Below are 16,503 nucleotides of genomic sequence, written 5' to 3'. Positions count from 1 at the left end.
TGTTCTTCATGTTTATGTGATGTGTTCGATGTGAATCAGCCTGTAATGAAGTGTTTTTTGAGTCTTAAAAACCCCAGATGAACCGTAACTTCAAGATAATCATTTTGCTCAGTGTGTTTACCCAAATGTATTGATCTGACATTCTTGCATAGTTACTGTCCACAGCTGTACATTATGTCCAGATAATTTGTGCAATCCCTCATAATTAGGCCACTCATAGTTATTCTAGCTTTAACTAAACACTATTCTTCAAAAGGAATGACTCCAGCTGCTTCTGAAAGCTGAATTATTTGAAAGATGCTTATTCAGTTGAAGTAACAAAGGAGATAATGTTGACGATATAAAAGGACAAAAGGAAACCACGGATTGCTCCACTTGTTGAGGAAGAGGAGGACGTGGATCCATGATGTCCTCCTTGGGAAGACAGAAAAAGAGTTTTATCATTGTGTCCAAGAGCTTCATATAGATACATCCCATCTCAAGGACTAATATTCCAGTTTACATAATGTATGGCACAGCTGAAGCTGAGAGATGTTCAGTACCCCAAAACGCAAGATGCATAGTTTGGAGTATGCTTGTGTCTATCAAGACCAAAACATTGTAAATGGAAAAAAAGAAAGATGTGGGTGCATTTAAAAATAGGAAGAAGATTGATGTTTCAGCCACAATTTTAAGTGTCCCTGTTGAATTCTATTTTGTGTAGGAGTGCAGTTTCTGTGAGGATGCCCGCTTTGCCAGAACCGGTGTTTGTATCAGCTGTGATGCAGGGATGTGTCGCTCTTACTTCCATGTCACCTGTGCACAGAGGGAGGGGCTCCTCTCTGAGGCTGCAGCGGAGGAGGTAAGAAAGCATGATAAATTGCTAGTAGTATTTCATCACTTTGTTTTTCCTCCAGCATAGCTTAGGGAGACTTTATGCCTTAGCTAGAATTAGTGAATTAGTGTTCAACAAGTGAACATGTTGTCATCCACCAGTGGTGCATCCCTGAATACTTGAATTACTAATATATGGAAGGCAGCTGGTTGGCAGAAAAAAATGTGTTTTTCATTCATTCATTTTCATTGATTTTTTCATTCATTTAAATTCAGCATTCATCAATTTTTTTTGATGTTACATAAATATTTTGGGACGTTGTGTGACTTTTTGTAATAGGCCACGCCTACTGCCATTCCCTGTTTTGAATGAATGGCCTGAAAAGTAAATCAGGTCCTGTGGGCTATGATAGCCCTGCTCAAAGTTGTGTTATGATGTGTGAATTTCTTCAGAAGTTAGGAGCCTTTTTGTGATTATGCCATATCCACTATCACGCCCCTTATTTGCCAACGGGCTGCTTTTTTCCTTGGTTCTTGACCAATCTTAGCGCCAAATGTAGTGGAAGTTTTGCCACAGTTTGGCAAAAGGATGGATGGACAGACAAATGGACACACACAAACCGATTTATATGTAGTTCGAATTCCTTTCATTTCAACCCTTTGATGTAAATTGTGGAAGACATTTTGGGCATTTTATTTACCTAGTTGATTCAACTGTCATTTTCAAATCAAGTCAGATGTAGTCTGCAAGATTGAAATGAAGCAGAATTAGCTAGTTTTAGTTTGTTTGTTTTTTTTCACACCAACATGTACAGTCATTTCATTTCATTTTAAGTCATCTCAACATGTTTACTAAAGTCAACGTTTTGAATGCTTTTTGTCACAACCCATCATTGGTTGTTTGATATTGATGTTATTGTTTTACAGCTGACTCCTTCAACAAAACACATTGAGTATTCATGGTCACTGACTAGTCTGCGGTGTGGATCATGTATGCACCGTGCATCACTTATTTCTGTACGATATAAGCATCCAGGAAAGTGCCTACCCGCTGCAAACCACTTAATCCAGTCAACTGTGCAAAAAGCCCTATCAACAGGTGAAAGTGCTGATAGCATCCACTGAAACACCCTAAGCCTAAACGATTCCAGGAGGCCAGCAGCTGGAAAATGCCTCTGCTTTTTTGTATTCCTCTTACTCAGAGAGAGAAATGGATGCGAATAGAGTTTAGTAAGTTAAGTGGAAAGCTATAAAAAATGGCTGTTGTTCTTCTTCACTTACTGTACCAGTCAACGAATATGTGTGTGTGTGTGTGTGTATTTCCTCAGGATATTGCCGACCCATTCTTTGCCTACTGCAAACAGCACGCAGACCGCTTTGACAGAAAGTGGAAAAGGAAGAACTATCTGGCCCTACAGTCCTACTGCAAAGTTTCCTTACAGGAGAGAGAGAAACAGCTCGCTCCTGAAGCTCAGGTGAGCAGCAGCATTCAGCCATTCATCATCACTTTACATCAGCTGCAGCAGCAAAATCTCAGAAGAAGAAAAACCTCCGAAAAACTGTCAGCTGTGTGTCTGTGTGTGTGTGTGTGTGTGTGTGTGTGTGTGTGTGTGTTCTTATAGCCTCACACAAATTGAACAATGCTGAATGTATTTCAGACTGAGGATATTTTGTCTGTCCTCAGTTCTATTAGGAGCTAGTTTAGGATTCGGATTTTAGGTTTGAGTTTGGATTAAGTTTATGGTAAGGGTTATGGTTAGATTAAGTTTTGGATTTAAGAGTTAAGCTTAAGATTAGACCTAGGACAAGGTTTAAAATTAGGGTTAGAGAATGAATGGACTTAATGGATGGTTCTCAAAAGTGTGTGCATTTGTGTGTGTGTGTGTGTGTGTGTGTGTGTGTGTGTGCGCATTATAACTGCAGGCTCGTATCACCACCCGCTTGCAGCAGTACCGGGCGAAAGCAGAGTTGTCCAGGAACACCCGACCTCAGGCATGGGTGCCCCGAGAAAAGCTGCCACGACCCCTGACCTCTAGTGCCTCCGCTATTAGGAAGCTGATGAGAAAGGCAGAACTGATGGGCATCAGCACTGATATCTTCCCTGTGGACACATCTGACACCAACGCTAGCATGGACGGACGCAGGAAACACAAGCAGCCTGCCCTCACAGCCGACTTCGTCAATTACTACCTGGGTGAGAAAACCCATACCAGCTTCATGCTGCATGGAACACTTGGTTTAACATCGTAATTCAAAATCACAAATAGAAAATGAGAATACTGAGAGCACTATTATAATTATTAGTTTGTTTCCATTAAGATAAATGCCAAGTGGTGATTTTAGAGTTGTTTTTCTTTTTTATGATATTTTTTGTTTCAGCATCAGCAGTATGTTTCAGCTACGGATTGACTAAGGCCAAAGTGATGGTCCTGCCTTTGGCTGTGCTCACACACACTGTTTTTTCTGAGCTGCCATTGTCTTTTCTTTTTTTTTGTGTGTGTGTAATGTTATGGAAGACAGCCATTAAACGATCAGAAAGCATTGGTTCCAAAAAACAAAACAAACAAAAAAAACATAGAAAAGCCACCTGTAGCCTATTTATTAATTTTAATTAATTACTTGATATTTTTTAAAATTAATTTTTAAATGTATTTTTCCAGCTGAAACAAGTTCAACCTTTCAGAAAACTGGCCTGTGACATCATCCACTTGTTAGCAGCTAACAAATCACAACATGAAAAACAGGCTTCTAGCACACATGTTGGCTAAGGACAGAAAATTTACACAGCTTTGGTTTCTAACTCTAGAACTAGTGCAAGTTGTCTCCTGGTCATCATGGCTAAATGTAGCTGAAAAATAGCTACTACTGTAGTAAACAAACCAGTAGAATTGGATCCAATACTTAATTGTTTTGCTTACTGTGTGTCAACAACATCATTGCAGAAATTCATACTCTCTTAAAGAATATTGCACTCAATTTTCCATTGCCTTTTGATTTTGAATTATAATATTCACATGTTAGGGCCCCCCTAACCGATTTTCCATGACATATTCTTATTTTTATGTAAACTTATTTTCTTATAATTCTGATCCTCTCTGCATAGATTCATTCTGGTAAATAACTTTGCGTAATGATGTGTTGCAATACCTTTTAGCAATCACATCTGGTATCATAATCATAATTAAAATATTAAGAATGCTTAATAGATTAACAAAGGTTATCCACAAACAAACACTGTAGTCAAAAGCAGCTTTTATGGATATTCAGTCTAGACCTCCATTGCTTCTGCTGTTGCTCAGAGTTATTGAGTTATTGTTTCTTGGAGTTGTGATAAAACCAGAGGTAGTCTAAGAGAGGATGCCAGGCTCATGTAGACATTCAGCATGTAGCCTTGCATAAAGGCATTTTCTCCCCAAATGAATGATGATGATGCCAGATGTGGAGGAGACGGCATGCCAGTAACCTTGAGAGCACACTCCATTAGCCTGCAGCAAGAAGGCCTATCTACCATCAGTACGCTCTCTCATGTGCTTTTTCCTGTATATAGATTGTGATCATGCAATTGATTTTTTTCCCATTGATATTCAGAGCGCAACATGCGAATGATCCAGATCCAGGACAACATCTCCGAGCAGAAGAACTTGAAAGACAAGCTGGAGAGCGAGCAGGAAAAGCTGCATGTGGAGTACAACAAGGTTAGCAACACCTACTCACAGAAAAAGCTATCTTACTCAAACCCAAAGGGTCATTTCAATATGGATTATTACAGGGGTAGTTCACCCATATTGAAAAATATGATATTATTTCACTTCCCCCCTAGCTGTTCTGTAGGACAGTAGTGGCTCTATCTTCCTCTCATTGTTACTGAGTGCTGGATACTGGCTGGATGCTCCACATGCTGTTAGCAACTGTTAGCCTCCTGCCATTTAGCTGGACTTAGAGGAAGGCAATATAGTCTTAAAATAATATAATATTTCAGGGTAATTTGCTGTAAAAATATTCAAGGTGATATTAAAAAAATATAAAATGTAATAAATAAAATTAAAAATATTTCACCATTTTAATTCTAGTTAATTCTCCACTTTATTTTTAAGTTTTTCACAAGCACTGCCATCACAAGCACACACACACACACACACACACACACACACACACACACACGCACACAGTCTCACTACACAAACTAGACCTTGCCTTGCCAGTCTCTTTCTGTCTCCCACCGGTGATTCCGTTTTCACAACAGCTAAGTAAGCTGTGCTTGGAGGCAGTTTGTGATTAATGACATTTTGAAACAGTATAACTTGGTAGAGAGTGATGCTTCCTTTGTCCAATAATCTGTCACACCAAGGCATTTAAGGTGCCATTAAGGTAATGAATTTTGATACCCAGCTCTACTGATAACATGTTTCAGACTGTGTGTCTGGGCAAACCAAAGTGCTGGTCTCATGGTGAAGGTGACCACCAGGGCCGGGGGGGACCCTGAATGGGTTTAATTATTTTTGGGTGGCTGTTAATATTCCTGGGCGGTGTTGAATACACTGAATTAATTTCTGCTCTGTTTGTTTTTGTGCTGAGAGAACGTTGTAGGGGATACAAAAGCATCAACATGTCATCATGCTGCTATATCATCCATACCATAATATGACTTTTTTCTGCATACAAATTTATACCAGTATTATCATGAATCATATGATATGGCACAGCCCCACCAGCTACCATTTTTAAGATTAACTGCCTTATTCCACTCAAATTGTTTAATAGACAAAGTTTGAGTTTGATGATGTGTAGCAGAATTTTTACAGCCTGAAGTAGTGTTAAAATTGTTTAAATACATGATAAGTAAAAACTGTTATTGTGGACAGTAGGGCTATTTTCTTGTGCGGTCTCAGGTTTCTGTGCTTGTCCTCAATTACAACAGTGGCTGGCAGGAGCCTGAAAGGCACATCCAATGTGTGATAGAGGGGAGTGGAAGAAAAGAAGCTAGCCACAACATTACTTGCCAGCTGTTTTTTAGGACTCCCCCTGTATTTGCCACTTCTCGTCTTGTGCAGAGTGATACAAGAAATGCTGAAGTTACTGGATCTTTTCGGATACAGTTGTAAGCTGTAATTTTCATAAAACTAATTAACTGTTAGCATTTGGAGCATCCAGCTAGTATCCAGGGAGTTACTGTCCTATGTAATAACTAATAGCGCTGTTTTCAAAATGGGTGAACTATCCCTTTAAATATCATCTGGTATCAAGGGTTGTTGCCTTTATTGTTTGTGCATAATGTTCAAGTTAACTCATAAAACAATTTGAGCCCATTAAATACTGCTTTACTGTGTAGTGTGATAATAAAAAGAGAGGGGGCCTCAATAATACTAAGCCTGCCTTTCTCTCTCCTCGTCTCTCCTCAAACATGCGACCTCTGTGAAGAGGCTGTGTCGCTCCATCTGTCAAGATGCGGAGGGGAATAAAACAGCAGAGTAAAAGTCAGAGGAGTTAATGTTGCGTTCAGTCTTCTGCCGTGTGTATTAAGCGTTATTAATGGAGTGTGTGTTGCTAATTGCACCGCTCGAGTTGCTTTTACATGGCCTTGGCCTTGGAGAGAAAGACAGTGGAGGAATGTTGTTAGAAGTCTGACTGACTGACTGATACAGTTGTAGAGCCCAGTAGAAGGGCTGCAGATCAGGATCATGCAGAGGAACCTGGATTGTTGCAGAGATTGCAGAGAAATGCAAACATTTTGGATTGAGATGCAATAAATAATGTTCAACCCCCTCATTCTGGTCTGTATTAGAGCTGGGCAATTAATTGAATTTTATTTTCAGTTACGATTTTGGCTTCTAATGATTATGGTAAAAAGATAATCAAGAAAATCAGTTATTGTGCTGCATTCTGTTTTGCAATGATGCTTTCGTTTTGTCTTGTTTTGTAAATGTAGCACGCCACTTCCGCCCCTCACTGAAAGCCTAAACTCACTCTCAGCCAGGCTGCGGCATGTTTACATGTAAAGTTCAAGGAAATCCACTGTTAAAAAGACATTTTTTAAAGCTCAATAAACGCATGTTTCCAAAGTCAGTCAGTAATCATGTTAAATAATCTCAACTCAATAATCTCAAAAAAATTATTATAATTTTTGCCATAATCATGGCATCGTAGTCTGTATTAGTTCATCTTGTGTTCATCTTGTGTTCAATATCAAAGTGATGCTTGTAATGTATATGACACATGTGTTTTTTTTAATGTCTAAGTAGGTGAGGCCCTATATTGCTAGTGTTGTGCAGTGTCCAAAATTACATCCGACAAGTACCAAATGCCAGTACAAACAGAAACTCAACTCAACAGAAAATCTTTTCTCGGTGGATCAGTCAATAAGCATTACTGGCTTAAACTGGGCGACAACTTTTTGAAGTGAATTGCTCAGTTCTTTTCAGTATTTGGTTTTGCCGTCCACTGTACTCACTGTCAGACCTAGCCAGTCAAAACAAAACAATGGCTCTGTACCAGACAGACTCCTGATTGGCTTCATTGCTTTAGTGCTGCTCTGCACAAAGTGGTAGGATCTAAACTTTGATATAAAAAATCTGAAACAATCTAAATTTAACTAAAATCATGTCTGAATATGTGGGTGGCAGCAGTGTAGCAGTTTCATGGTATACCACGGTATGAAAAGTGACTTTTTATCTATCGAATTCTACTGTGCAACCAGATGTTGATTATCCGTTGTGCCACACAACAGGGAAAGTGTTTTTCTCAACACTGCTACAAGTTAATGTCACACATGGCCAAAATACAACCTTATGGAGATGTCATTGTAGAGTTTTATGCCGGGATCTCGCCTGCATATCCCCTTTTGTCCTACATAGGTCAGGGGTCTTACTCATCAACTGGTGCAGCGTACACACATCCACCAGAGAAAATGTGAGGCTGATATTACCAATCTCCATCCCCTGAAACAGAAATTAAATTCAGCAGTGTCACTTTGAATATCCCAAAAACAAACGGGAAAGAAACACGTCAAACATGTTTAACCAACACCAAGAACACCATCCCATGCAGATAAATCCCTAAACCTAATAAAAAAGAACTTGTAAATATTCAAACTTGCATCATAAAATTTGCCATCAAAATTATTCTCCACATCCCTGCGGGGTACATCTGACTCACAAACACACCTCGAAAGGCACATATTTCTGGCTTAGGGCTGTGACGGAAGTTTGTTTGATAATTGTTAACTGTAGGAAATTATTTTAAAAGCGCATTCATTTAGTAGTTTATTCAAAAAAGAAGTGTAAAGTTTTGGTGTGAGACCTTTGTCAGGCAAACAAGCGGTAAGATCATGTAAAAACATGTCATAGCCAATCAAAAGCCCATACATGCACACATGACAACACATCATTTACTGTGAAAATTGTGCTAGATCTCAGATAGTTGGTGTTAAAGCAGATAAACATTTGTGCAGAAAACAGCAAAGGTTTTATTTATTTATTAAGTTTTGCAAGTTACAGCAGTGTGTGGGACCACAACATTTGGTCTTGTTTTGTTTCTCAGACAATTCAGGTGTGCGCAAGTTGTTGATTTACATTTTGTAATGATATGACACCGAGAAAAGTAAGTGATCCATAGCATTTATGAAGCAGTAACCAGCAAATGTTAGGTATTTTTACTTGATTAATGACTGCAACCATTAATTGATTATCAAAATTATAATTGATAAATTTTCTGTGAGTTGCCTATTCGATTAATATTGCTTTGTTAATATCGATTTGACTAATTGTTTCAGCTGTATTAATCATTACTTTGACTGGTAAATGCTATGTGTAGCAGGTAGATATTTTGATTATCAACACATTCAAGGTGAGATAAAATGTTGATTTCAGATACTGCTCTTGTGTTCTACAAGTGAATGAGTGTAAGTGCAAGCATAACGGTTTAAATATAAGATGAAGCATTTTGAAAACAAGAAAGACAGAGAATGTGTGTGTTAATAGGGGCAGAGACTGTCTGGTGTCCTCTCCTAATGTTATCTGTGCTCTCCTGCTGTGCTCTCTTCTATGCAGCTCTGTGAGTCTCTGGAGGAACTGCTGAATGTCAACGGAGAGCTGAGGAGTGAAGGCCAGGCCATGTGGACTCTTCTGGGAGGCATCCTAGGCCAGGTACCATCGATACCTCTTCACCCTCCAGCCTCCCCCTCTCCTGATTTCTGCATCTGTCTGGCTCTCCTGGCAACGATTAGTTGTTTAAAAAGTTTGAGGAAAAGTCCTCTACAAATTTCTGCTTTGAGTTTAGTAATGATTTGTGATTGAGATGAATCTAGATCGCAAGTAGCAACGCACATGGCCCACAGTGGGGTAATTCTGCACTCTGTAATAGCCCTGCTGTTTGTAAAAATACTTTCATTTGCACTAACTGATTGACCTGTCATTTGCCATGAAGTCAGACCTGACTGTGGAGGTAAAAGCTGTCTCTCGCTTCTTGCTCCCATGGCAACCACATCACAAAGATGCGCCACCACAGGTGACGGGTCATTTAATGAGTGCGAAATGCAATCTGCAGAAGTACACTGTGAAATCTCTATTTTGTTGAGGTAACGGTCTATTTTGGAAAAACTTAAAATGTTTCTCTGACACAAAATTCAAATAAGTGTGAATTAATAATTGACTCCAAAGTCTTAGAATTTTATACCTGCAAGTTATACAAATGTCAACTCAATGTCAAGTTGTGTCCAGATAGAAGAAATAATAGGAAAAGGAATAGACTCATTCAACAGTTGTCAGTCTAGCCTCCTAGATGCAATAAGCAATTTCATTAAACATAATTTACCAATAAGCTTTACCATTGAATAGCCCTAGTTCTGCAATCTCCCAGCCTGCAAATCAATCATTTGTTGTCATAACTATCACAAAAAAATTGTTGAAAAACTGGAGAAACTGATGCACAAACTGTTTGCACTGAGGTTCTGCATCGCTGCTTTGTCACTGTATTAATCACACAAGCAGTGAAGCCTCACTCAAGTTCAGTTTTATTGTCATGTTTATTAAAAATATAATGAAATACTTGTGCTCTGGCTCCCTCTGCCTTAACACAAAGGACACACCATCCCCCCAAAAAACAACAAAAACAAACAAGTTGAGAGCAGCTTGTAGCAAGTTGTCGTAAGACAGCCCCATCTTGTCTCCTAGCCACTTCAGACACTATTGTCCAGAGGTTTGCTGTTCCAAACAGTCTTGCTCATGTTCTAATGTGTCACTTTTTGTCATCTTTGACATGTGCATATTTTCTAGCTATCAAAATCACCCATTTCATTGTAGACATTAGTAGGTGCTGCAAACTCTCAAGACTTGTTTAAGGAAATTGAAATCATATCCCCTGTGGTGCCTGGAACTGCAAAGTGTAATCAGTCCTTTAGAATTCTATCTATATAAGCACCTAACTGAAGGCATAAAAGGCTTGATTAAAAGTGTGCTTGTTTAGAGTATGGGCTGTGCAGATAAATGGTGGAGTGATGTAAAGGAAGATGGAAGGCAGCGGGATGGACGAGGACTAGATGGAGAGCGGCAGTGAATCTGCAATGACCACCATAAATCACCTAATTAGAAACATGCAAGGTTTAAGTAGCAACATCAGTCACATCACCACATGCTTTTGTGTCATCTATCTGCTACATTTTTATCTCCTATTTGTCATCCTGCTTGTGCATTACCAGAAATTATTAATGTTCCCAACTGGAACTCACATCCCTCATCCCATACATAGTCAGTGTTTTTGTTCAGGATGCCCCTGGGAGTTCAGCACTCTCAGCTACTGAAGAGAAAACATTAAGAAACATTTTCATTCAGATTCTGTAAAACTTGTGGTGTTAAAACATCTGCCTCTCATGTAAAATCTTATTTGGACTTGTAGGTTTTGCATGCAGAGTACCAGTTGACAGTGTGGACTGACTTACAGTCCTGTAATCTTAAAGGACTATAGAAGTGATTCTGAATATTTTGCCCATTTACTACAATTTATTCACATTTTACAGAGCAACAAAGCATTTTGCAAATCATGTGAGGGAACTAAAGATTTAACAATATGTAATGAAAATGTTCCATCTCTGTGGTTAACAAAGTCAACGTTTATAAAGTGTAGAACACTGATAACTGGCTGTCTTGCAAATGTGAACGACTTTATTCTAGTGATGGCATTGGTGTGAAGAAAATTTTAAGTCTCTGAAAGTTCATTTTCATATCGTAGTGGAATGAATGGAAACCAATGGGTGGTTGAATGGGAGGAAAATTATATTGAAGAAATATGAAGTATGAAGTATATACATTTTGTAGATATTATACTTTACATGCAGAACAATTGGTATGGTCTTTTAACAGCGTACAGATTGATGCATATGAAATGTAACTGTCATGCCAGGATTCACTGATATATATATACATAGATATATATATATATGTATGTATATATATGTGTATGTGTGTGTGTGTATATCTATATATATATCTATATCTATATACAGTACAGGCCAAATGTTTGGACACACCTTCTCATTCAGTGCGTTTCAAGGAATCAAAACTATGAATGAACACGTGGAGTTATGTACTTAACAAAAAAAGGTGAAATAACTGAAAACATGTTTTATATTCTAGTTTCTTCAAAATAGCCACCCTTTGCTCTGATTACTGCTTTGCACACTCTTGGCATTCTCTCCATGAGCTTCAAGAGGTAGTCACCTGAAATGGTTTTCCAACAGTCTTGAAGGAGTTCCCAGAGGTGTTTAGCACTTGTTGGCCCCTTTGCCTTCACTCTGCGGTCCAGCTCACCCCAAACCATCTGGATTGGGTTCAGGTCTGGTGACTGTGGAGGCCAGGTCATCTGCCGCAGCACTCCATCACTCTCCTTCTTGGTCAAATAGCCCTTACACAGCCTGGAGGTGTGTTTGGGGTTATTGTCCTGTTGAAAAATAAATGATCGTCCAACTAAACGCAAACCGGATGGGATGGCATGTCGCTGCAGGATGCTGTGGTAGCCATGCTGGTTCAGTGTGCCTTCAATTTTGAATAAATCCCCAACAGTGTCACCAGCAAAACACCCCCACACCATCACACCTCCTCCTCCATGCTTCACAGTGGGAACCAGGCATGTGGAATCCATCCGTTCACCTTTTCTGCGTCTCACAAAGACACGGCGGTTGGAACCAAAGATCTCAAATTTGGACTCATCAGACCAAAGCACAGATTTCCACTGGTCTAATGTCCATTCCTTGTGTTTCTTGGCCCAAACAAATCTCTTCTGCTTGTTGCCTCTCCTTAGCAGTGGTTTCCTAGCAGCTATTTGACCATGAAGGCCTGATTCGCGTAGTCTCCTCTCAACAGATGTTCTAGAGATGGGTCTGCTGCTAGAACTCTGTGTGGCATTTATCTGGTCTCTGATCTGAGCTGCTGTTAACTTGCGATTTCTGAGGCTGGTGACTTGGATGAACTTGTCCTCAGAAGCAGAGATGACTCTTGGTCTTCCTTTCCTGGGTCGGTCCTCATGTGTACCAGTTTCGTTGTAGCGCTTGATGGTTTTTGCGACTCCACTTGGGGACACATTTAAAGTTTTTGCAATTTTCCGGACTGACTGACCTTCATTTCTTAAAGTAATGATGGCCACTCGTTTTTCTTTAGTTAGCTGATTGGTTCTTGCCATAATATGAATTTTAACAGTTGTCCAATAGGGCTGTCGGCTGTGTAGTAACCTGACTTCTGCACAACACAACTGATGGTCCCAACCCCATTGATAAAGCAAGAAATTCCACTAATTAACCCTGATAAGGCACACCTGTGAAGTGAAAACCATTTCAGGTGACTACCTCTTGAAGCTCATGGAGAGAATGCCAAGAGTGTGCAAAGCAGTAATCAGAGCAAAGGGTGGCTATTTTGAAGAAACTAGAATATAAAACATGTTTTCAGTTATTTCACCTTTTTTTGTTAAGTACATAACTCCACATGTGTTCATTCATAGTTTTGATGCCCTCAGTGAGAATCTACAATGTAAATAGTCATGAAAATAAAGAAAATGCATTGAATGAGAAGGTGTGTCCAAACTTTTGGCCTGTACTGTATATATATAATATTATGTGTCCAAGTGGACGTGCCACAAGGTTGTACTGATTGAGTAGAATCCCCGGGCCACACACCACACACACACAAGAGGCAGAGGTGGAACTATGTGTAAACTAATTTATTGACAAGGTAGATTGGGCAAATAAAATATTAAGAATAAAAATAGGCTATAGCACAGCTACTGGCTTATGATAAAACTATAAAACACACTGGTGTAAGTGTCCAAGTTAAAACAGTCTTTCCTCTAAACAGTCTATATGAGTAATATATTCAGTCCATTCCGACGGCGTCCCGGTATCAGTCCAACCGCGTGCTCCATCGGGGGCGCGCGTTGAAGCCCCCTGGGCGCGCTCTTGTTAAAGCCCAAACTCTAGGGAAAGCGGATAGTGGGTGGTCAGGACCACCCGCTATCTGCTTTCCCTAAAATGTGTGCTCAAGATAGCAATTTTAGGGATAGTGCGTAAAACACGCCCATGGACACACCTCCAGGCGCAAATAACGGAGTCGGCATAATGTATAGCGGGTAGTGTGGCCGCAAGATACCGTTTAGGGATAGCGGAAGCTCCTAAATGCGCGATTCATATGGACCAATAAATCGACCAGTCGACTAACAGACTACAGCCCTAGTAGAGAGCTTCATGGAATGGGTTTCCATGGCCGAGCAGCTGCATCCAAGCCTTACATCACCAAGTGCAATGCAAAGCGTTGGATGCAGTGGTGTAAAGCACGCCGCCACTGGACTCTAGAGCAGTAGAGACATGTTCTCTGGAGTGACGAATCATGCTTCTCCGTCTGGCTATCTGATGGATGAGTCTGGGTTTGGCAGTTGCCAGGAGAACGGTACTTGTCTGACTGCATTGTGCCAAGTGTAAAGTTTGGTGGAGGGGGGATTATGGTGTGGGCTTGTTTTTCGGGAGTTGGGCTTGGCCCCTTAGGTCCAGTGAAAGGAACTCTTAATGCTTCAGCATACCAAGACATTTTGGACAATTTCATGCTCCCAACTTTGTGGGAACAGTTTGGAGATGGCCCCTTCCTGTTCCAACATGACTGCGAACCAGTGCACAAAACAAGGTCCTGAAAGACATGGATGAGCGAGTTTGGTGTGGAAGACCTTGACTGGCCTGCACAGTAGTGAGGGGCGATATGGACTAAAAATTTTATCACGATAATTTCTGGCATTTATTGCGATAACGATAAAAGTGACGATAAAAAATATAAAACAATTCAACTCCATCTTTTTGACTACAAATCTATCACCGCATTCAGTCTTGAGAACCCCACAAATACTGCTCAAAAATAATACTTACTGTAGTCAAATACGCTACTAAACTATACCAATTAAGTTTAAGTAGTACACCTGTACTGCATCCTTTGTAATCACCGCTTTTTTGCAAACTTTGCATATGACAGATGTTTGCTCCAAAATAGTGTATGTTCGTAGGTAAGGCCATGCTTATCGAGGTTGTGGCTGATTCAGTAACACTTCACAATGCTAGCTCCCTCAAATAAGGTGGTGGAGTGGAGACATTGTCAGAAGGTCAGGAAGCAAAGGAGAGGGCTTTCCATTATATGATCTTACATCAGATCAGAGAATGCTGCTCTTACAAAAGACACTATGGGGAGCAAGAGTGTCAGCTTTTGTGAATTACTCTTCCAGCTGAAGCACACAGTTTGCAGTTGCAAGTGGTGATGCGAGATCTTTTTGCTTGTGTAGTGGTCTTCTTAAGGGCTTGTTTGTGCTACATGTAGATTAGCATAAATTTCCTAGTAAATAAGACAAAAGATAACACATTACCCTTGCAGCACATTTTTTATGATATATATTTTTCATTTCAAAGACACCCAAATTTCCTTGCTGTGAACACATTACAAAAAAACAATAAAATGTTCAAAATAAAGCAATATAGAAGAAGACATATAAACAATACGCAAACAAGACAAAATTAAAAAAGAAGAAAAAACTTGTCATCCAGCACAAGGTCTTCTCACACTTCTACTGCTGATGTATATAATGTTTCCAAATCTTTGCAATCATGACGTTCTAGTCCCTAACCCAATGATATAAACAAATGTCCTCTCTAGTGCCTTCAAACACTGGCAAATCCAAAAGAATAGCACCATCAAGATTCTGAATGAGATTTACAATACATATCCTAGATGAAGCCAGATAATGGGATATGTACCAACAATGAATATTTTAGGTTTTGTGGCTTTTGATAGTAGCAACAATTGATAGTTTACTGTGAGGAATGGGTAAAACTTAGGGACTATGGCTTTGAATGGCCTGTGTCCCATTCCCTAAAAATACTATTTCAGTTTCCAGATATAACTCAGAAAACCTCCCTATTTACCTAAGTAATAATCTGTCTTATAGTTCATTCTAAATGACATTTTTTCAAAGGAGGCTACCTTGCCTAACTGGATAAACCCGTCCTGAAAAGTTGACTCCCCTGGAGTCTTCCCGTCCCTTAGTAAAATCTGCCACCCGGCCATTAAACTTGACTGAAACATATCTGAAGCTCCACAATTAGACAATGTCTGTGGGTCACCTAGTACATAAAGTCTGGCGTAAAAATCCAAACTAAAAATCGTGCATTTATTTGTGACCTTAGTTTCCAATTTTAGTGACTTTGGTCTCTAGTTTTTCTGAGGGCATGGGCACATGGGAGTTCCCTTAGCCACCCCCCATGTTAATCTGTCTGCCTTATGCTGTGAAGAAGCCACCTGGCTTCAGGCTTTCTGTGTACCTGACTATCTCTACTCACATTTTATAGCCCATGCCTTCGAATTACTTCATCTGATACATCCTCTGAATGATGTTCAAACTGCTCTATATCAGTGGTGGAAAGACTTTTTCTAGTGGCCAGATACAAGGAGACTGTAGTCCACAGTTGAGAGATAGCCCCTGTAGCCCCTCAGGCTCCGGTCACCCTGGCCCCCCAATCTATCAGGCCCTCCTGCAGGAATGCTCCCCTGGTGCTGCAGGCAGACCAAGCGTGCTCTGATTAGAGCTGCCGCAAGGGAAAAGCTTGTCTGTTTAGTGACAGACTCAGTCCCTACAAGATAAGTTTTCTAATTAACCCACACGGCAGCAATGCACCTGAGATGCAGGGTAGAATAAACCGTCTTTCTGCGGCTGCTGTTCCCCTGCCACCTACGACAGGTTCCCACTGCTTGTCCTTCACTGCCACTCTCACAACGCTGAAAAGTTCCATCAGAGCTTGTCTTGCACAAAGAGCTTTCAGTTTCAAGCAGATTTCTATGCTGCTGAAGTAGGGTGCTAGGTGGATCACTACACTAAGGTTTGATCCAAACCAAAAGTATCTTTTATTCAATGAATGAATGAATGAAGTAATTAATTAATTACAGGATGCAGTGCTTGGTTGTATAATAACATTTTTTTTCTTAGGCGCAAATGTGCTTCTAATTAAAAAGAATTGAAACTAGATGGCATACATACGCCCACCAACTCAACTGTCAAGACATGTCACTGCATGTTGTATTTTCACTCAAATTTAATAATTTCTTCAGTGCCCCATTACCAGTTTGTTTCACATCAGGAGATGCACATATTGCCATGCCTGTACATGAAATGGAGCATAAGATG

General features: G+C 40.0%; 1 protein-coding gene across 3 annotated transcripts in view; it reads left to right on the top strand.

The window, feature by feature from the left end:
- The window catches only part of phf14 (PHD finger protein 14), a 100,771-nt gene that overhangs the window by 22,155 nt on the left and 62,113 nt on the right, over window positions 1-16,503 (top strand). For 2 of the 3 annotated variants that reach the window (XM_030063321.1, XM_030063324.1), the window contains exons 7-11: window positions 704-841; window positions 2,142-2,288; window positions 2,737-3,007; window positions 4,402-4,508; window positions 8,859-8,954. In XM_030063321.1, the coding sequence (XP_029919181.1) occupies window positions 704-841; window positions 2,142-2,288; window positions 2,737-3,007; window positions 4,402-4,508; window positions 8,859-8,954 (759 nt within the window). The remainder of the gene's footprint in view (window positions 1-703; window positions 842-2,141; window positions 2,289-2,736; window positions 3,008-4,401; window positions 4,509-8,858; window positions 8,955-16,503) is intronic. The other variant, XM_030063323.1, reaches the window with a different exon arrangement.

Source organism: Myripristis murdjan, chromosome 11 (assembly GCF_902150065.1).
Source record: "Myripristis murdjan chromosome 11, fMyrMur1.1, whole genome shotgun sequence".
NCBI lineage: Eukaryota > Metazoa > Chordata > Actinopteri > Holocentriformes > Holocentridae > Myripristis > Myripristis murdjan.
This window is presented reverse-complemented; position numbering and strand designations above follow the sequence as displayed.